The 23514-nt window shown below is 35.3% G+C and overlaps 1 protein-coding gene across 1 annotated transcript; it reads left to right on the plus strand.

Moving 5' to 3' along the window:
* Positions 1-445: 445 nt before the first annotated feature.
* On the plus strand, positions 446-16525 carry LOC124374770. Its single transcript, XM_046832924.1, has 6 exons — positions 446-566; positions 2089-2172; positions 3028-3381; positions 5923-6015; positions 12908-13026; positions 16229-16525. The coding sequence occupies exons 2-6, from the start codon at positions 2097-2099 to the stop codon at positions 16523-16525; spliced, it is 939 nt and encodes a 312-aa protein (XP_046688880.1). The 5' UTR covers positions 446-566; positions 2089-2096.
* The last annotated feature ends 6989 nt before the right edge of the window (positions 16526-23514 follow it).

Here is a 23514-nt window from a genome sequence, read left to right on the forward strand (position 1 = left end):
ATATATATATATATATATATATATATATATATATATGCCCACGGGAGTTCCAGCAGAAAGGCAGGTCTCCTGACATTATTACTATACTTGTTGGCGATAGTTAGATCAAGGCAGCTTTTTCCATCAATAGGATGAACCGTATCCTTCAAGGATGTCGTTGAGTTTAACGCTTATGGTCTCGAAATTTAACGAGCCCATAGTCTGACGTACTACTCTTAGCTACTCTTAGTTTGGCGTACACCTTTCTTGTATTTATATGTGGGGATATGGGGGGACACGAGATAGTGAAGTATTTAACTATTTATTTACATTGTTCTATTTTATCTGTTATTTTAACCATTTGTTATGGGGTGTTTCTATTTTTGCGTTTCTGAGAACACAGCGCTATTCAAGGCGAAAATGACGAGGCCGCGTGACAGAAATAGGTCTCTTATCAGTGATTGATCTGTATTAGCTGATAAGAGATAAACAACTCGCTTGAGTCACGCAGTCACTGCAGTGTTCAGTGCGTGAAGAGAGACTAGACCTTAGTTGCCATGGTAACCGCCGGTGGAGGAAATACAAGGGTATGTTTTATATTGTGTTTTGACAACAATGTAATAAAATACGTTTAACTTCGTGTACATGAAACTGACCATATATACCCTGGACTGAGTGAATGCTTATTGTCTTGTTGGAGGATCAGATGATTATAATGATTCATCAGTTGTGAAATGCAGATTTTAGAGGTTAGAACGAAGTTGATTATTTGTTTAAAAGTTTTTTACTGACGATGGACGGTTTGAATGTATAACAGGTAATTTACCATCGTAATATGTAACAAAAACGTGTAAACACAACGTTTCGAGGATTGAAATCTACACTCTTCTTCAGGTGTAAAATACTCTAAAATAGTGAAAATCAAAACTAGATTGTCAAGCAAAATCCTAATCATGTAGACGTTATTAAAACTGTAAATATTGTTAGACAATTCCTCTCTCGCTTTTTTAAGACTACCACGGACAACAAACTAGATTATTTGTTTAAAGTTGTTTTTTTACTAACAGTGGAAGGTTTAAAATAAAATAATTTTCAAATAGTTATTGTTTTTTGGGACCTAAAATGTTTAGTATAATTTCTTCAATAATTATTAGTTGTGAGAATATAAAGTTATTTTCAAAAACATTAAAGAAGTGGTTATTGGGTTTTGATAAATTAGATTTTTTTTCTCTGCATAGATTCCTAGTTAATTAAAGAAGGTAAAAGTAAATTTTAGTTTGAATTTATTTAAGTGGATTTTCATTTGCTTTGAAACTGCAACAGCACACTTTTAATCAATTTATTTTAGGAGCTTATAAAAAATCAAAGTTTTTGTTGAAATTTTCTTTGAGCTGAAAAAGATTTGTGTTATAAAAGGAACCTCTCCACAGACACTTGCCTCTAGAGGCCTTAGTTATTTTTGAAAATATGACTTTTAATTTACGAGTGTTTTTGTTTTAATTTTATTTACAAGAATGTTAAATTTTTATTTAAGTTTGCTCATTAGGTAACCTTTGGTACATTGTGTATACATTTGGTTGTTTAGGTTACTTTATTGATTTATTACATTTTGTATACCATTGTATATAATGTGTTATTGTAATATTTTCAAAAATAAATCATATTCTATTCTATTCTATTCCAAAAGGATAACAGGCCATTTACCATCGTAATATGTAACTAAAACGTATTTCACTACGTTTCGAGGATTGAAATCTACACGTTTCTTCAGGTCTAAAAAGAGTCTAAGTCAAAAAAATCAAAACTAGATTATCAATCAAAATCCTAATCATATATTATTATTATTAAAACAGTGAATGTTGTCAGATGGTTCCTCTCTCGCTTTTTCTAAGACTATCTGGCCCATAATTTATCTCACTCTAGTATTGCAGATGATTAAAATTTACTTATATCACGTACAAAAATGACAGAGAGTTCAATCCTTCGTTGTGGTTTGTGAAACAAAATTCACCATTTTAACATACTTGATTAATACAAGACAAGTAGTACAGCTTATTTAAGTATCATTTGTACATAAATATTAATATACTTGTGGTTTTGCTTTTTCAGTGGTAGCAATGGGCATCTCGCCAGCCTCTTGGACAGTTGTTTCAGTTGTCTTGGTATCGTACATTAAGGCCTCGAACCCTGGAGGTAAATGAAGTATTTTACTAAGTCTAGCACCGCATTAATGTTTGGCTCGTATTTATTTGTAAAATATTTATTTATTATATATTTGCTTGTTGTACTACGGAAATTGAGCAGTAATGAAATGCATGACTGGCAGGGAAACAAAAAGAAAATGTATGCTCAAAGAAGGCGTTTCTTGGACTACATTTGTTCTAAAATCCCAATAAATTCGTTTGAACTACTTCTATAATTTTCTTTCCTCCTTTCCAAAAACTGATATGTTAAGAAATAATAATCAATGGACTATTTTACATCAAAACATATTTTAAAACAAAGAATATGGGGTTATACGTTCACTACCAGAATACAAAGTAGCATACTAAAATCAGAGTCCTGATCTTTCATACTGGGCCGCACGTTAGCCAAAGTGGTAACGTTATATGTGTTATGTAAACAGTATTTAACATTGCAATCATAAAAAATAGGCCAAAACTTTGTATAAAAATATGCTATTTGTACGTTTGCCCTTGTCTGTAATAAATTAAATATAAGATTAATTCAATGAATACTAAACAGTTCTCATATATTATTGACTTTTTAAATGTTAAAAAATTATTAAAATTTCTTCTTATAGTATTTTTTTCTATTCCGCATTTCTCGGAAGAATGCTATGATGTTTGTAAAGAAACTATTACTGGATTGAAATCAGTGAATAATTTCAAGATAATTCTTTACAAAATTCATTAAATATAATTTGAAATATTTTTAATATTTAGAGTTTTTCTTAAATTATTAATAAGTAATACAAAATGTGTAAACTTAATTAATAATAGATGTTGTAAAATTATATTAATTCTTGACTTTATAAATTCATTCCAGTCACCGCTGAATCATCATCGTCAGAAGAGTTCTTCTTCAACAACGTCGTCCCTTTCTTCGGCTCTCCGACCACATCAAAGCCGTCCTTCATAGAAGACATTGAGAACTTCTTTGGGGTTCGGGAGGAGGAGAGGCTATTCGCGAAGGAGAAAGATATCTTCGACCAGATGAAGAAGGACGAAGAGTTCTTCTTCAGGAAGGAGACGGTGAGGAGGATGGGCAAAAGTGTGAAGCAGGAATCGGGACAAGAGGATGCTCAGGTGGTGACCCAAGGTAGCCGCTACTGCAACTGCCAGGGGATGTACTGCGGCTGCTGCACTTCCGTGAAGCTACTAGGGAGAGAGAGCTTCAGGGGTGAGTACCAAACTCTTGTTAGGGTGAATGAGCTATTTTCATTTAATGTTTGAAACAATTCCTCACTTCATCCAAATAAACCTATATACAAAGTAGTATCATCCAGGCGGGCAGACTGGTGTTAGGACTTGCATAAGTGTTTTTGACCCAAAAATCAGTAGAAGTCGTGCTTAAACCAAGACGAGCAAACATACCTATTTTCAAGTCTCTGCACCTTTATATCAAGAGTTATCGCATAGAAGGGCAGTCGGACAGACAGACAGATGGACGGACTATCTTTTGATAATTTTACGCCAAAATAAATAGATTTGTTCTTTGAGCCATGAGCTTATATACCAAGTTTCAAGCTTATAGGATATATTATCGAGTTATCGCAAAGACGAGTAGAAGGACAAATAGACAGGTAGATGGACTATTTTTTATATTTTAACTCAATATGAATAGACTTTTTCTTTGTGCAATTAGGAACTTACATACAAAGTTTTAACCTTATAGGATTTTTATTTCAAGAGTTACCGTACCGACGGACAGATAGACAGGCGGATGGACTATTTTTATAATATTTTCCCTCAATATGATTAGATTTTTTTCTGTGTGCCATTAGAACAAAGTTTCAACCTTATACGATCTATATATCAAGAGTTATCGCATAGACGAGCAGACGTGCAGATAGACATACGGATGGCCTGTTTTTTTCATATTTCATCTCAAAATGAAAAATGTTTTTCGGCCATGAGGAACTTATATGCCAAGTTTCAAGCTTATACGATCTATATAACAAGAGTTATCACATAGACGAGCAGATTTACTGACTTTGTTCTATTGACTACAAAATCAATAGCAATCTTTTTTGAAAACAGATTGATCTATCTACCAAGCCCCTAGGACCACCTCTTTTTCAATAAGGCCCTGTCGCTGTGGTGTCTATAATAATATACGAGCAGTAATGTAGCACACTCTCTGTCAGTTGTTTCCTCTCTTTTATATGCTATGTTCCTGGTATTTATTGATTATCCTTCTTTATTCACCAATTTTCACATGCATCATTCTATAAACCCCATAAAGTATTTTGTAATGCGTTACTTATATCATCATCTACTTGTCCAATAGATCTTTCAAATGTATAGAATTGTTAGTTTCATTCCATTTTACAATATTTATTACTCTTGATTACGTATCGATTTGTTTTGTAAATAACATCGATCGTGTTTCAAACTCCTGGTATTTCCTCCTGATGTTCTGATTTTTACTATTTCACTATATAAGTGTCTGGAGTTGTATCCAGTGTTGGTTCAGAAGTACAAATCAGTGAGAATACCGTTTGTAAAATGTCATATATGTATTATCAAATAAGTCAGAATTGTCGGGATGTGATTTAATTGCATAGTGAATGCAATGTGAAAGATGACTCAGGCAATTCAAAAAATTCACATTTAATAAATGTATTAGCACATTTTGAGTTAACGTGAAAAATAGCCGTGGTTCTACAGTGCTTTGTAGATAAAACCTAAAATTAATTCAAAATTATCTGCCTTTATTTACAGGGTAATAAAACAGAAAACCATTACATTAAAGTAATGAATATGATATCATAAAACGTATTACAGCTGCCGCACCGTACAATCATAAATATTGAATATTCAGTAATCAGACGTATCGCCCTCTCAATTGTATTGTTGATTATTGCCTGCAATACAATCGTATTGGTATTAGTATTGTACATAAACTCGTATGACTACCATTTTACAAATTCTTTAATGTTTTATAACGAAACTGTGAATATTTATTATATATTATGGATTATTTATTCATTAATGGACTTAATACCAGTCGGAGCTTCTGACAAACAAACGTGAACTATTATATTAATTGGGAATTTAAGAAATTAATAATTTCTTTCTTCTCATTATTATTGTAGCCTGATCATAATCACTAAACTGAATCCCGATTCGGATTTATTCCAAAAAAAAATCTGTTTTGTCCAAAGTGTAGTGATTTTTTAAATTTTATCTTTTTACTATGGTATTTGTATACTTAAATTTGTCAGTTTTCAAACAGTAAGTTTTCTTACAGCACCAATATTTTTAAATTTGAAAACTGCAGCCCCGTGCCAAAAACATTTCAGTAAGAACGTAGGTCGTTTAGCATATAAAATTAATGGTTGTAAAAAAACATATTTCTTAAATTTGAACTTAATTTCTATGTCTTTTAATGTACGATTTATTAAAACAATTGTATGTATATTTGTTTTCTTTTTTAAGAACAATGTAGCTCATCTGACATTGCTTGTGAGGATCGAAACTCCATATTTATTTATTTTCAAAACAAGCTCAAAGTAATCACAGAGATTTAATGGAAAGCTGATAAAAACACAATGTTATGTATGGGGTTGTATAAATGTTACGTAATGTATACATGTATTACTTAATTTGTCTAAAAATCGTATTGTGTAAATACGTATGGCTGTATGTTTTAAACAAATAATTTAAAATAAAATAAAAATAAAATAAATTTAATATAGTTGTTATTACCTTGTTGAAGGTTGCCTTGAAATGGAGTACGTCAAGAATGACTTCGCCATCTTCATCACTTTGACAATCAACGGCCACGTGATACTCACCAGGGTGGTGTCAGGTCTGTAGCTATGGGTGGGGGGGGGGGGTAGTAATAGCGTAGTGCGCCCCTGGTTATAAAGGGTTTACAAACATACCAATGGATTATTTTGTATTGAGTACGGTGTAGACTAAGCATATCAATTTGTGGGTATCCAGCTTGGTTTTGGGGCAGGTAGTTAAAAATAATCTTTCCAATATTTATATAATTATTAGTATAAAATATTGATAAACTAGTTTATATTTAAAATTAATTCTATTAATTATCATTATTAACTACTGTATGTCATAAAGCTGTTCTATAATTGGAGATACAGCATCTTGAAACGGTAATATTTTACAATTACAAATGTCTTGGTATTTCTTTTTGAATGGTATTTCTAGACGAATGTCAACTTCCTCATGCAAACGCAAGTACAATCCCCCATCGGTTGATCGCAGCGTCTGTAAATTCGTTGCAACTAACAGGCTTCCATTCTTTCTTTTATCTCTCTTAGGACAAGACGCTTAGAAAATTGCACCTAGTCCTATAAGGATCTTTGCGTTGCTTCCGGAGTGACAGGATATTTAGGATGGGTAAGGTTTTGGGGTAGTTGCCGCCTCCTGTTGATTTTCACGAGAAAAATTTAGGGCACTAATTGTCCTGTAGCAAGAATGGAAAGCCAGCTCTGAACCAGCCTCTCCAGTCAAAACAGGCAGGGGGTGGCACACCCTTATGTCTAGGCTGGCAAGAAACCTTTGACTCTTAGGGAACGAACCCTACGTACTCCAACAGTCATCCCCCGCAGTAGACTAGACTAGACCCTTGAACCCCAGAATCTCGACATTTGCGGTTAGTGGTGTCGCTCCTGGACGTCCATAAGGTTGCCCAGACTTAAGTGACACATCGGTTTTTGCTGTGCCCAGTGTGGGTTCAACTGGAAGGTGAACTCAACCAGTCAGAAGTGAACTCTGGGGAATTCGCAGCTTACGTAAAAACATTATCAGTTCAAAAAACGAGGCGAAATTATTTGGCAACTTTTCAAAACAAATCACGAATGATTGGTGTTAGAAAGAGCCAACTTTAGATCCAAATCAAAATATTAAAACTAACATGTCTTCTCTTATATCCAAGAAACGACTGATGAAACAGGTAAAATTTTAAGGGGACATAAAAATGTATTTAATCCTTCAATATTAGGAATTAAATATAAGAAAGTGTATATATGTATATAAGAAAGTGAGTGTGTGTATCTGGTAACTGTAAACATAACAATACGATAATAGTTTAAGAGGATAGCTAATATTAGACTGTAGGTGTTACTCTGTACAGCCAGGCGTAAGGTGTGGTGGGTGGAGTAATGTGATTGATAATGGGTGACCTTGCAGAAGTGGATAATTTAAGATATGTTGCATGTTTCGACTGTGAGGATGTATGTGAAGTTGATAGAATATTTAATCATTCAAGCACAAATATACGTTTCATTCATATAAATATCAGGAGCTATAACAAAAATTTTGACGAACTAGTGGTTGTACTAAATAGCATTAAAATTAACTTTGACTTAATAATTCTCACAGAAACTTGGTGTGAAGAGGGAGAATATGAGATGTTTAAAATTGAAGGATTTGATATTTTTTGCAATAGGTTAAGGAGAAATCAGAATGATGGAGTTATCTGCTATGTAAATAGGTTATTTAGTAGTACGGTGAGTGAAGTAAAGTTTCATGGCGCAACGTGTCTTGAGGTGAATGTAGAAACCGGCAGTGAGCGGTTCACAGTCCTGGCACTTTATCGTAGTCCATCAAACGACGGTGACCTTGAACTGTTTATCAGTGACTTAGAGAGATACTGTGACAGTCGAGTCAGGGACCGCACGTACTGGATTGTGGGGGATATTAACTGTTGTATACTGGATAGCGCGAGATCGGCGGCGGCTGAGCGATATCTGGACGTACTGTACGCAGCAGGGTTTGTGGCTTGTGTAGACAGACCTACTCGCGTCACTGCACATACAGCTCACTGTATCGATCATATTTTTGTAGACGCTCATAATACTGAGAATATTATTTAAGTTGTCATAAAAACTGCAATAACAGATCATTTTTTGATTGCAACTGAATGGAGTAGATTAAATAAAAAATCTGGTAGCAGATCGAGTAAAAGTGTAGTCGTAATGAATAAATCCGAAGTAAAAAATCAAATAGCTAGATGCAACTGGAACGAAATATATAATTATACTGATGTAAATAATAGCGCCGAAATGTTGGTCAGAAAAATTAACGATAGTATGAAAGTCTCCTCAAATCATGTAATTTTTCGGAATAAGGAGTTGAAGTTGAAACCTTGGATAAGTCGAGGACTAATTACATCAATCCGTAAAAGAGATAAACTGAGCAAACGAGTTAAACGTCACCCTTTCAACCGTGAATTGTTAAATTATTTCAAAAATTATCGTAATATTTTAAGTAAACTATTAAAAACAACAAAAGAAAATTATTTCAAGACTAAAATTAATCAATCAATCGGAAATCCTAAAAAACTGTGGCAGCATATCGGAGAAATAGCAGGGAAAACTAAAACAAATTCACGCTTCCCAGTGGAACATTTCGTTTGCTTCGGTTACAAATATCAAAGATGATAATAACACAAATTATGTAGCGAATTTACTAAATAATTATTTTGTCAATGTGGGAGAAGAGCTGGCTGGCACGGTCCCTGTAGCTGATTGCCCGGTTGATATTGAACATATCAGGTTGCGGACGGAGTTTAGGTTGACTCCAGTTACCGAAAAGCAAATGGAAGAGTGTATGGTCGAGTTAAAAGGAGGCTCAGCTCCAGGAATGGATGGTATTACTAGTGATATTATCAAAGATAACTTTACCTATCTAAAACAACCACTCTTGCACATAATAAATACTAGTCTCAATAGATGGTATTTTTCCAGACATATTTAAAATCGCCAAGGTGATGCTTATATTCAAGGGAGGTGAGAAGGGAGAGCGTTCGAACTATCGCCCGATATCTCTCTTAAGCGTTATATCCAAGTTATTAGAGAAGATTGTTAGAAAACAATTAACCCATTATCTATTTGAAAACAATATAATTTTTAAAAATCAGTTTGGTTTTAGGAAAGATGTTACGGTGGAAGACGCCCTTTTTAATTTAACAAGACACATCCATAACAATATAGCTAAAGGCAAGCTCTCTTTATTGGTGTTCATCGACTTGGCAAAAGCTTTTGACTCCTTAGATAGACACATTTTGGTTAAAAAATTAGAATTAATTGGTGTAAGAGACAACGCGCTGAAGTGGTTTAAAAGTTATTTATGTAATAGGCGGCAAATTGTTGAAATTAACGGTATAAAAAGCGAATCCAAGCAAATAAATGTTGGGGTTATCCAGGGAGTACACTTGGACCTTTACTTTTCTTAATCTATACAAATGATATAGGAAATATCATTCTTAATAATGGTACGTTATACTTGTACGCAGACGATACAGTAGCGTTATTTGATGGTCATATGTGGGAGGAAGTCTATAGGAATGCTGAGCGAGGACTTCACACCATTAAACAGTGGTTTGACAGTAATCGACTGACTGTAAATATATGCAAGACGAAGCACATGGCTGTGTCCCTGCGCGCAACGCGCGAACCCAGTGGGTCTACAGCTGAAGATGCACAATGGGCAGTGCGGTGGCCGCCTGATACCCTGTCAGTGTCCATAGTATCGAACGTGTTAGTACTTTCAAATATCTTGGAGTAATGTTTGATAATAGACTCGCTTGGGCAGCCCATGTTAGCTATATCAATAGCAAACTATGGAAATGCATTTATATGTTCGTTACATTATCACGTGTGCTAAATTTCCGCCATATCAAAATTGTTTATTACGCATATGTTCAATCGATCCTTCAGTATGGAATCATTGCGTGGGGAGGGGCTTCTAATACAGTAATAAAACCATTACAAATTACTCAAAAGTCTATTATGAAAGCTGGTCTCAAAAAACCAAGGAGGTTCCCATCAGAAAATTTTTGTTTCGTTTATTTATGATTCTTGATATTAGACAACTATTCCTAAAAGTTTTTGATTTTGTACGGTTTCAAACATAAATTTTCATTTTTAGAGAAAGTGGAACATGCATACAACACAAGGCATAGATTGAATATTGGTATCGCCACAGCACGTTATACTAAGTCTATAAATAAAACAAATTCTTTCTACGTTCTACACATAATCTACCAAAATTTACCATTGGAACTGAGAGAAAATTGGAACATTAAAGTCGAAGCGTACAAAAAGAAGTTAATGAACTGGTTAATTGCATTGGGGAGGAGTGGTGCAAACGCTATACTCACTTCTATCTACTCTGAGTGATCTGTTCGTGCCGAGTGTGATAATTACTGCGATGATATTTATATATAGTTTGTGAATACCTTGGTGACGGACATGTGCGAGCATTCTTAATTATCTGTGTGTGTGTGTGTGTGTGTGTGTGTGTGTGTGTGTGTGTGTGTGTGTGTGTGTGCGCGCGTGTGTGTGCGCGCGCGTGTGTGTGTGCGCGTGTGTGTGTGCGTCGTGTGTGTCGACAACAATAAAATGATTCGTTTCTGTTTATCTTTTTGTTTTTTCTTTTCTTTTCCTTTTTTATAGGTCTTAAAATAAGGTTTCTTGGGCACTCTTTAAGCATATCCCGTGTGTTGTCTTACTTCTTATAGCCATAAAACTTCATATACTAGAATTTGTTGCATCTTTGTCATGTCGTTCCATTATCATAACTGATTAAATTATTACTTTTTACACTGCTTGAATTTAGTTAATATGCATCCAAACAGAGTATGTTTACTATTTAGTTATCTTTAGTTATCTTTAAATCATACAATTGTAATTTTGTTCTAATATTTACATTATATATTAGTATTATTGTGATTGCAAACTCGAGTGAAGATGGACTCGGTTTCTCACACACAGGCTTTTGCCCATGTGGGTACCTTCTCTTGTATATTATTATCACATATTTGTATTATATGCAAATGAGATAAATAAATGAAAATGATGAAAAAATGATGATGAATTGGAGAACTATGAGACCAGTAGAAGAGGAGATCTGCATTGTTACCATTTAGGGACTGTATGCAACATACGTTGTATCTGGAAAAGCCGCACGGTGTTAGTTTTTGTATTATAGGTAAAAATCATAGAACGTTTAATAAAATGAATTGAACTAACGTTCTATAATACTGTAAAAAATATTTTGTAACCTCGCAGCTATGACTCTTTTGCGAGTGCTTTTAGAGTGGATACTAGGCAATTATTTGCAATAACTGTATCAACATTTATTTTGTTACTAATGAAATATATTACAAAGTGGACTTTTTTAATTGTATTTGAGACAAAAAACAGATGTCGCTAAGACTACTAATATAAGGAATTGTAATGAATGCATTAATCTGAAATAAAGCAAACAGTGTAATTCCATGTCAATATCTACTTACTATTTGTAATTCCACGATTTTGGTAAGTAATACGTAGGTATTGCAGATTTGAACAAAGTTAAATTTAACATTTACGAGAACTTACGTGGTCTGTGCTTGAATATGGGTGCTATCTCGAGGAGTATTTTTCTTACTCCGCCAGAATTTTGGGGCTAGCGGAGCCTGTGCTGAAGGCCCGGGGAATTTCTGACCGGTGCCAGAACATCCAACGTATCAAAATAGTACCTAAATTATAGCTTAGATCACATAAGGCATCATTCGTAAATGTTAAATGTACATTTTTTCCATCTATTCGAAGTACGTACCAACCTAACCTACATCGCGTAATAACAAGTAATAGGTAGGACACGTAATTACAACGTTTATAGAGAGAGAGGGGGAGAGGGAGGGAGAGAGAGAGAGAGATGTGGAGGCAACTTACTGCTACATTACTTATGCTCCAAAACACCAACGCAGGGAAGCAAAGCACTCGGTTCCTACTTGTGTCTTGTAAAGGAAATACATAATACATAAGGAAATACAGTAAAAGAGGGGGTGGCAGTAGGCGTGGTCAAGCTCCTGCTCCTCCCTCCCCCTATGCGCAAGAAATCTTCGCGCAGGTCGCTTTCAAAGCGGCTCATCTATAGCTTTGTTCAATATTTCTTAATTATTGTTTTATTTTGCTTCTCGCACCTGTAGTTTGTCTCAAATGTTATTAAGACAGTTTCTTTGCAATATATTGCATTAGTAAAAAAATTGAGGTTATGACGTCACAGCAAATGTAGAGATTGAAGTTTATTTTTGACGATGGAAGAATTGTGAAGGAAACAAGATTTTTTTCCGGACATTTGCCATTGTTAAGTGAAACAAAAAAATCAGTAACACTACGTTTCGAGATCTGCATTCTGATCTCTTCTTCAGGTAAATAACTAACCTAACACATAATTACAAACTAGGTTAAAATAAACAAATAAAACCAAAGCGTTGTGACACGCCTATGTCAGGAATCACAACCACCATGTTTTGTGTCAACTTCACTAACCCTAAAACATGCACTTAATGGAAAAACTACACACAACACTAATTATTAAAACTGAACTACAGAATACAGGTCACAATACGTCTGCATTTGTCGACCAACCACCTACGTCTGACCAGAGGCCAATAGTAAATGTAGTGTTACTGATTTTTTTTGTTTCACTTAACGATGAAAATGTCCGGAAAAAAAAACCTCTTTCCTTCATAATGTAGAGAATTACCTAATTACCTCATGCTTACCAGCTTTCTATAACAATTATGAAGTTTACTCGCCCCCCCCCCCTCAACACTCCGCGCCCAACACTGCTGCGCGGGAAGTCAGCAGAGATATGGCAACACTGCCTCAAATGCCAGCGGCTATTTTAGTACGGGCTGCTCTATACGGCCTCTTCTGTAACCACTGCAATCTCCGTTCCAGGTAGAAATCCTCTGCCATTCTGCGCTAGGACACCGTACGTGCCTCTGGTGTCCTTCTGTATACGACTGTACGACATCCATCACAACCCACGGGGACTGAGTCTCTGCGTGCGACTGGAGGTAACAAAACACTATAAAGGTCGGCAAAACAATCGATTATAAATGTCGATTTGAAATAAACGTTGCGGCATTGTAGCTTAGACCACATCAACGACAGCTTTCGGTGGTATGAACCTATATATCCGATTGTTTAATTCGGTTTGTGTTGGTGCTGTGCCTTCTCGGACTTTAAATACGATTGTACAACCGATAATAATAAATTATAATTGATTGTTTCGCCGATTTCTTAAGAGTGGATAGCTTCTAAAGTTAGGGATTTGAATTGTACAATTTTGAAATCCGTACAAATTGTACATAATAATTTTATTAACTAAAATTACATTCTACGGTTCAATGTCTCTTTGAAGTATAAATGTTTTTGAATCAGAAGAATAATTATATCAATTACCTTAGAATTAAATATTTTGTTCACTTTCCAAAAATAATTGGTGGCTTTCTCCTGTATTTCATTTGCGCCAGATTTCATCTCATTGTGCCTTTAATGCAAATAAACATTATAATGAAACTCCCAGTTTTTTTGCTGTAGTGCATTAAATATTAAATTAAGAGTAGCATTTTTTGTGATAAAAAATGTTTTCGTACCTCAGAAACTAATCAATGTTTACCAAGATCATGTATTTTTTTATTTGGACTGGTCATTAGCTGATCTACCACCCCTACATAAAGAACAACTGGAAAAATTATACAGCTAAATCTCTAATAATAATGAGTAATGACATTGTTTATACATTATTTATTATAAATATTATCAATTAATTACAATGAGCAGTCTTCAAGAATTTATATAGCTATGAACAATAATCCTATTCCACAAAATAATATTGTTATTGGGTTGTGCTTATCCATATAAAACCAGCGACGACAGAATAACATAGTCAGGGCACCCTTAACATACAATTGCATATGTGACTTGAAGTCGGGTCCGCCATCTTGGTTCGGTATAAGATGCCCGAACCGCTCAAAAGTTACACTGAAATCTCAGTGCACGTGTTTCAATTACACTGTTGTTTAAAATACTCAACACTTATCGATTGCTTTGATTATTCACTCAATGAAAGAGGAATAGTTTAGGGTGATGACAGTATAACTCTAATTATAAATCATTTTTAAAATGTAAAAACAACTAAACAAAGATTGTGTTTTCCACTTAAATTTAGGATTGTGACATGAAATCTTTGTTCTGTGACGGTTTTGTATTTTTAGGGTAGAGGAGAAGTATAAGCGAGGAATTTTGAACTAAGAAGTAGAATTTTACAGATTATACATTATTGTTTAATTAGCTACATTACTTTGAATTTTACTGTAGGTTAAATATACGGTTTTGTAAACGTTAAATCCCACCCCACTGCCGCTTGCCGGGTTTCGGCAGTTCTGAAAAGGTTTATTTAAGTTTTTTTTACATTTTTGTAATATTAATCTGCAGTAAAGAGTTTGATTTTCCATGAAAAATTAATATCAGCTAGGCAAAATAATCTGAATTAGATTTTCAACTATACGTATTTATTTGAAACAACACAACATCTGGTACCATACAAAACAGATATATCACACACAAATATGTGATCCTCATACAATTATTACTACTTGATAAAATAAAATATGGTGAAATTTTTGTTGAAATACATTGTTGGATAAAAATAGTTTAGAGGGAAAATGCAATAAGCTACATAATTTCACCGTATTACTTCTTTAACCCTTACTGTTCACTAAAAAGATGACCACTTTAGTTAAGTGATGTCTTAATTTTTACTGTGAAAACCTTCGTTGATAAATTTTGTGTAGTGGTGCAACCTTATAGTAAAATACTTTCCGGAAAATAGCCTTTATCAGCAGAATCAAATTATTTTGTTCCGTTTCCTGATGAAAATAATGCTCATCAGAGGACAAATTGATGCAAGCACATTTTCTAAGCACAATTAGCATTAGTTTGTCATAAATGTTTTTTCAAGATGTGGAACCAGTTGCAACGAAATAGCCTACTTGACAGTAGATTCACAAAACAAGCAGTGTTTAGTTACACCTTGAGATGGTTGGATCGGAACACCTCTATCTTTACAAAATAAGTTTCTGAGATGGATTTACGTCTAGGCATACTTATCATAAGATTGACACATCCCTCATATGTGTAGACATAAGTGATCTAACTACGTAACCTGCTACGTACTCGATTACATCGTAGGCAATGTTAGACGTTGACCGTAAAATAAAAAACATATCCTACTTTTTCGTCATCATCATTAGCTACCGAAATTGCTAGCCCTTCTTGGTTTGATATTCTACATCCCTGTGAAGAAGAGTGTGTATCTTATACTTTCATTCTGCCTGATTTTACTCTAAATGGGGTAATTAACCCGCAGCGCTGGGTGTAAGACACCGGGGCTGGCGTGAGGGACTGGCATGACTCACGCTCTGCCGCCGCCATCTTTGTTCGGTCTGCCGTCTACGGCCAGCTTCACTCACTGACACCCTTGCACTGTCTATATTATTCTGTAGTCGCTATATAAAACACATTGTATATTATTATCACACTATATTTAACTTTAAGGAAAACCAGTCTTAATTCAATGGCGTATTTCGAGTGGAGGGGTTGACATTCGGGTGACTTACGAAGTATAAAACACCCTCCAAAAATAGAGGCTCGGTAATCTTTCTTGGGAAATTGTTTAGCTTTAACATCTTATGAATGTGTTCAAGCTTGAAACAAACTACTGAAAGCAATCTTAACGTACGCCTTTCAAAATGTGGGGGGGCTTGAGCCCCCCCCTTATATACGGCCCCATGTAATGATTGGCTGCCTTGATACTAGACCAATATTTATCGCAGTAGCAAATCAAAGAAATTCCAAATCTAGACTTATCGCTGAGGGTGGTTACTGGAAACTGTCAATTGAATTCGCTAGTATTATTCTAGGCCCTGGCAATGCTAAATCTGACCGTAAGGTAGCGCTGTGTTCCGTTTTTCTAGTGAGACGTCTTGGTTTTATCTTTTTGCGTACAAACCTATTGATACAGAATACAGATCACCAACTAAATGTAGAAAACACCATTCAAAACGTAAAAGTACTTGAATTACTGCGGCGCTATGTTTTGTATATGGCTGAAAATAGCTAATGATGGTAGTACAGATTACTGTGCTACAGGATAAAGAAGTTTGTTTTGATACATGTCACCTATTTTCAAACTTCATTTTTAACATTTACCAGGTGACATCCATGCGTCAGATCCTCTTCTCGCTGAGTTTCGACTGCATCAAGATCGAAGATCACCGGATCTCGTTTTTGATGCCGACCAACGCCACTACCTTCGGGGTGGTCGGTCTCCACATGGGAGATACCGACCCCTACATCTCGTACTTGGACTGGACTAAGCTGCACTTTCCTCTGCCTGAGGTGTCCTCCATAACCCCTCGACAACCGTCTACTCCATGCCCCACCAACGCACAAGAAACGTTTTACTTTGGTTCCTTTGACCAGATCGGCCCTCTTCGTAGGAGACATTGAAGCCTGAATGTACCGTACTACCTGAATAAAGCTGCGCTTTCCTCTGCCTAAGATGTCTCCCAACCCCTGGACACCATCTACTTCATGCTCCACCTGACGGAAGAATCTCTTACTTTGGTTCTTGTGAGACGAGCTACCTTCGACCTGGTCGGTCTCCATATGGAAGACACTGAAGACTGTATGTACTGTACTACCTGAATAAAGCTGCGCTTTTCTTTCCCTAAGATGTCTCCATACCCCTGGACACCGTCTACTCCATGTCCTACCTGACGGAAGAAACTTTTATTTTGGCCTTTGTGAGACAAGCTACCTTCGACCTGGTCGGTCCTCCATATGGAATAAATTGAAGCCTGTATGTATTGTACTCCCTGAACAAAGCTGCGCTTTCCTCTGCCTGAGGTGTTCTCCACACCATCCATTCTATGTCCCTCCTCACAGAAGAATCTCTTACTTTGCTTCTTGTGAGACAAGCTACCTTCGACCTGGTCGATCTGTATATGGAATAAATTGAAGCCTGTATGTACTGTACTCCCTGAACAAAGCTGCGCTTTCCTCTGCCTGAGATGTCTTCACACAACCATCCATTCTAATGTCCCTCCTCACAGAAGAATCTCTTACTTTGCTTCTTGTGAGACAAGCTACCTTCGACCTGGTCGGTCTCCACATGGAATAAATTGAAGCCTGTATGTACTGTACTCCCTGAACAAAGCTGCGCTTTCCTCTGCCTGAGATGTCTTCACACCATCCATTTCTATGTCCCTCCTCACAGAAGAATCTCTTACTTTGCTTCTTGTGAGACAAGCTACCTTCGACCTGGTCGGTCTCCACATGGAATAAATTGAAGCCTGTATGTACTGTACTCCCTGAACAAAGCTACTCTTTTCTTTGCCTAAGATGTCTCCACAACCCTGGACACCATCTACTCTATGCCTCTCCTAACGGAAGAAACTCTTACTTTGGTTCTTGTGAGACAAGTATCTTCGACCTGGTCGATCTGTATATGGAAGATATTGAAGCATGTATATACTGTACTACCTGCAGGTTTCTCTGCTCAAGATTATCTGTAACTCTCCTATATATTGTAATTTCAGGAATTAGCTTCGGGAGTCCAATCCTATATTTGGTAATGCTATACTCTAATTTATACCACGGTTAATTGAGCCGGAAATCGCTGGGAATTCTTTTCATGATGTTTGCAAAACTTACTGCCTTTATCAGTGCGATCGACTCTCCTTGCCAAATGTACTCTACCCGTTAAATGTACTACAATTTGAAATTTGGATTTTGTACTCTATTTAATTGTAATTTTAATCTGTAATTTTTTATGTAATATAACAATAATATAGCATAAATATAAGGATACGAGTATATCTTTGTCTATTATTTCCAAAAAACGTTATTACCCGAATACGCTTTTTTAACAGACCAAACGTTCTATTAACAGTATAGACACTGCTGCGTTGAAATATGTTGAGGTCGTAGGCCAAGGTTTTTGTGTTGTCTAAATTTGTTTTAATTATAATTATTTGAGTATATAATTTTACCTCCGGTGACAAACTATTTAACTGCTGTGTCGTCTCCACGATATTTTTCAAACTCGAGTAGGCATCAGGTACGTATTATGTTACCGTTTAACGGTTAGACGATTAGAGGTTGTGGACTAACTCTTATATTACGTTTTGCGCGTATAGGAACCATCATTGCACTTCTCTGATCTGTGATGTTTTCTCGTACGGGAAACAAACAAATCAACTATAAAACAAAACATACTAAGCCCGAAGTAAATTACAATGGCCACGTTTAATTATAAACGTTTGAACGTATTTTCTTGGTCGCGGCAACAAGACAAACTCAACATTGGTGTCCGGAAATATAATTCACCATCAGTGGTCATAAACGTGCAAAGCCTACTAAATTGCGTACAAACGTAAAATTAATGTTTTAGTTAAAATGAATGTAAACACATTGATGTAAAATGTTGTTTAAATATTTTTTACACGATCCTAAAGCACGGCGGGGCAACCGAGTTTTCAACTAATAACGCAGCTATTGTTGGAAGGGTTGATTCAATGCGTCTTCAGACGGCGTGCACTCCAGATTTCAGGAGATAGATCTGAGACTGCATCGAGTTTCAGATGCTGCACTAAGCGAAAGGTGAAAAGGAACTGTGTTAAAGTTACATGAGATAGAATATTTATACTGCATACACAAATGAAAAATTATCTAAATGCTAAAATTTATAGCCTTTGATTGTATTATCCGGTGTAACTTCCTCCAAAAGGAAGTTACACCGGCGATAAATCATTCATACGGAAGATATGTATTTGAGGTCTAGAAGATATCTCAGTTAGTTCTGAGGTCTGCCGCTAGGGCTGCGCTACGTAAACTTTGATTGTTACCGTTCAAATATTTACTACTCACTAAACAGAGGACCTCAGTTTATAGAATTAAATGAGTTGTATTCTATTTAACTAATAAATTCAAAGGTATATTTTACCCTTCATAACATATGGCAGTGCTGTGCGGTTTGTGGTTATCATTATATGATTCTGCACAGTTTTAAACAGATTAAAAAAAAAATAAAAGAAAGAAAAAATCAAATAAAAATCAAAAGAATTTATTTTTATTTTTGTTTAATTAAAATAAAAATAGCAATTAACATAACTGCAATCTTATCTTCCAATAAAACTGTAGTTGAAAAGACACAACTTACACGTTCATTTGTGTTATTTTATTCTGCATTAATATACACGGTTTGCTAGCTTTTAGAGTGAGATAATTTTGCTCTATGAGCCTCGCTCAGGCGGTACGAATGTTTATTTTATGTTAATGACAAACAAACGAAGGCTACAGGTGGTCAATGAGCTGCGTTAAATGTGTGTTCAGTTTAATTACTTGGGCCTCGTAAATTGAGTCTTAATTTGCTCAGTTTACTGTTAAGAGCTGCTTGTGTGTGTGGATTTTCCAATGCACATGTTGCTAAAACAATGCTTACACAAGTGTGGAAATGTCCTTATATCCTAATATGATACATTATATATTATATACCGGGTGTCCCAAAATTCCCACCCCCCCTTTTAACTTTTGAACGGAATTAAACAAACCAATATCCTTTGGGGGGTAGTTATATAATGACAAATGATTAGTTTTGCGCTACATGAGAACTTAGCCCCTCAACCCAAAATGGGGGGTTGGGGGGGGGTCAAGTCAAAATTTTTAAATGCAAACCCCCATCAAATGAACTTTAGGTCTTTATATAAAAGAAAGAACAATGCCACAAACTAGAGATCTCTATCTCAATCCAGTACGAAACAACGGCTTGTCAAAGTTTTATTGAAAAGTTACGCCAAAAACACTAGTTTTCTTAACTCATCTGTTCAGCGTAACTTATTCTTAATACTAAGTAGTGCTAAATTAAACTTAAAATAATTAAACTTACCGTTGAAATCTTAACTCAACCTCTAGTCTGTGGCATTGTTCTTCTTTTATAAGACCTTTAAAATGAAGTGTCATTTGATGGGGGTTTGCATTTAAAAATTTTGACTTGACCCCCCCCCCCCCCCAACCACCCATTTTGGGTTGAGAGGCTAAGTTCTCATGTAGCGAAAAACTCGTAATTTGTCATTATATAATTACCCCCCAAAGGATATTGGTTTGTTTAATTCCGTTCAAAAGTTAGAAGGGGGGGTGGGACTTTTATATATATCCATCCGGTATATATATTGATACATTTTAGGTCAGTTTTTGTAGCACTTCCCAAAATGGGGTATGTGGAGGATAACTCCATTATTGCTTATAGAAAACCCCATAAGGACACCTCATTTTAAAGGTTGTAGAGTTAAACCAGAGTTCAAAATCTCTAGGATTAAAAATATGTTAACATTTAAAATATGCACCACTTTCTTACAGAGTGAGGTACAGATCTCTCGTTTTACACAATTCTAATCCTTTTATGATTACCTATAAATCGAAGTCACTTGATAATTTCAACTCCAGTGATACTAACCTGTTGTTAAATAACCAGTTTTATGTTCTACACATAATGTCGCTGTGGTGGAAAAAGGGACGAATCAATGTTAATTTTAAGTTTAGCACCTGTTCACTTTACCTCTTCGCAGAACGTCTGAAATCAGACACTGTCACAGACTTGACTCCTGGAATTTGGAGTCATCTTTGTCTGAAGAGATCTAAGAAAGTCGGCGACGAAGAAGCTGAAAAAGAACTCCTTGCATTGTTTCGACTTCAGAGACACCCAATAAAACTAATAGTGTAATCTAGGTGAAGAGGTATTCTCATAGTCTCTCATCAGGTGTACAAGCCAAGAGGAATGTGAACTTGACATTCACGTACAAAGGAAGGTGAAAATTTAAGGAAAAGGTTTAAATAAAAACAGTTGGTAAGGTATATCTGAACTAACGTATGGATATAACTACATTATTGAATAAGGTTAGTGGAATGTATTATGCAGAAATTATTGGAGAGAAGTTTAGTTTCGTAATCTCTGTCACAAACTCAACCGACGAACACCACAGAACCATTTCCTGTATTTAGATGTTTTTAATTACGATTGGGAAATATCCACGGACCAGTTGACAAAGCTAATGAGGCGTGAAAATGGACACAAGAACAGATTGGCCCTTGAGAATCAGTGATGCAAAAACTATGATGCGACTACGCCAAGTAAAGTGACTATTGTTATCCTGTGGTTGGTAATATTGGTATTACTACGGTGGCTAGTCTACTAGTAGCTACCATGTCTACCGCTGTGATGTCCAGGTAATGTATCAACTCTCTCTCTCTCTCTTGCTTCCAATTTTTTTGTGAGTGAGGGAAAAATATTTTAAGATCCTGCACTTAGGCCTAAAAGGACTTACTCACTTATTAATAAAAACAAAATTTTATGTACATGGACATTGGCAAAATCTTATATATTTCTCCACCTCAAGGCATATTGGGAATATATATACAGATTTTTTTGTGAAACTGTATATTTCCCCCAATCTTAACCTAGAAAACTTTCTATATTGTTTTTAGGGGGTTTACTATGTTTAATTTATATTAAACCCACTCTAATTCTGATGTCAACAAAAATTTGTATATGAATTTTGTTGTAACACACGTAATAAAATGTAATACTTAATTTTGTGTTGGACTTGGATAAAAAATAGGCTTTAGTTTGATGGTCCCTATCAGGTATCTAAGCCGTAAGGAGTTCATTCATTACACAAAAATGTCTAATTTAAGACCAATAATTATTTTTCACTTTGCGATTGCATTAAGGTCAAAATAGTATAAGTATCAATGAATTTGATTTCATGATTATTTCTTCAAAGAGAGAATTCTAATTCTTATGATAATTGACTTACTGACTCGCATTAAGTACTCTTCAGGTAATAAAACAGCTTGTCTCATAACGCCCTGTGGGGTAAATTTACTCAGTACACAGAGTAATCCACTTCCTGGTATGTTAGAAATTTAAAATTTGGTTAGAAGGTGAAACAGCATGAACATATTTGAAAGCTTGTCGGTTTTTAGTTTTATTTTACACTAAACAATTCACAATAGCTGACCAGTGCACTCATTTCTCCCAAGCTCTGTGCCGGCTAAAGCAGAGGTCGTAACTGAAGATGAATAAATTATCTTTAATTTTAAATTTTCTACAAGAAAGGTTCAGTCACTTTTTCTTGTATTTCTAATTGTTTAGCCACAAAATTCCCTTAACGTCAAAACTTTCGTTAAATCCGAAAAAAATCAATAAAATAGACCTGCCTTTAAACTCCCAGGTCCCTAATCTAATGCTCGGACTTGACCTGTTCCCGAATTTCGCTTATCCCCGAATTCGCCCAACACCCATCACTAGGACCTTGGGGCGGGTTATTTCTTATACAACTTGATACAGTGATGTCAGGATTATTTCGTCAGAGAGATCATATAAATTCTAAATGGCAATTGACAGAAATTTATTTAAAGTGCACGATTCTTAAGAAAGTTGTGGTTTATCGTCCTAATCGACTATAATATTAATTGATTTTATTTTGAAGTCATATCACATAAAACAAGTCCCCTAAGCAATGATGAATTTTACTCAGGTGATTGTTTTTTGGACTACAACTTGTAACCCTTGTAAGGTCAATCATTTGGTTTATTATCCGGCAAACATTTGGAACCTGTACAGGTTAGAAACTTCACTACACGCTAACAATAACTTACTCCAATATGTTTGCTTCGCTGTGTTTAAAAACATAAACTAAATTAAACAATAAATAGGAATTTCATCACAATCAAAATAAAAACGTACTGATGTCTGTAATCTTCTCCATGACTTTAAATCTTATTTCAGAAAACTTTTAATCCTTTCAAAAGATAAATTTTAGTCTAAGTTAGTCGCAAATGTCTTATTATACTGATTTAGACAGTAAATAAATGTGTATAAGTTTAAATTACTAAGTGAACTTTCCTTCTCGAGTCTTATGACTTGTAATGGTTTAGTTTCCTTATAGAGGTTGTAAAGTAATTATTAGTTAGGAAATGTAGTTTTGCGAACTACAGTTTAAAAACCAGCTCTACAAACGGCTATTTTAATTTTGACCCCGTAAGAATCTGGGGGGGGGGAGTTTTAAAACTTCGACACTTATACGTTATTACCATCAAAAACATAACCACCGCCCATAACATATTTTACTTCATCGTTTATATATTCAAAATAAAGAGAGTGTACCATTTACAAGGAAAGATAAAATGACAGGATTCTTAGTAATCGTATCTTTAAAACTACAAATTTCTCATAATTCCTACAACTAAAAATAAGCGCGAAAAAGTACAACATTTTTACGAAGTAAAACTGAAGGTAGTTAGTTTCACTTTACCTGGTTTTTAAAGCCATTTGGTTAATAAACAAATCCAGTGCCTTAGTTAATAGTGTAACAGCCATGGGTATATTTTATAAGCAAGGACGTAGCCAGCGAGGGAGTCCAAAGGGTCCGGACCCC

The sequence above is a fragment of the Homalodisca vitripennis genome, unplaced genomic scaffold (genome assembly GCF_021130785.1).
Source record: "Homalodisca vitripennis isolate AUS2020 unplaced genomic scaffold, UT_GWSS_2.1 ScUCBcl_9966;HRSCAF=18633, whole genome shotgun sequence".
NCBI classification, from domain to species: domain Eukaryota; kingdom Metazoa; phylum Arthropoda; class Insecta; order Hemiptera; family Cicadellidae; genus Homalodisca; species Homalodisca vitripennis.

Excerpts from the sequence above, each read along its gene's own strand:
- LOC124374770 (XM_046832924.1), top strand. The coding sequence starts at position 2,097 with ATGGGCATCTCGCCAGCCTCTTGGACAGTTGTTTCAGTTGTCTTGGTA. Across the intron at positions 3,382-5,922 it reads AGGGAGAGAGAGCTTCAGGG|GTTGCCTTGAAATGGAGTAC; the intron begins GTGAGTACCAAA and ends ACCTTGTTGAAG. Across the intron at positions 13,027-16,228 it reads GTCTCTGCGTGCGACTGGAG|GTGACATCCATGCGTCAGAT; the intron begins GTAACAAAACAC and ends AACATTTACCAG.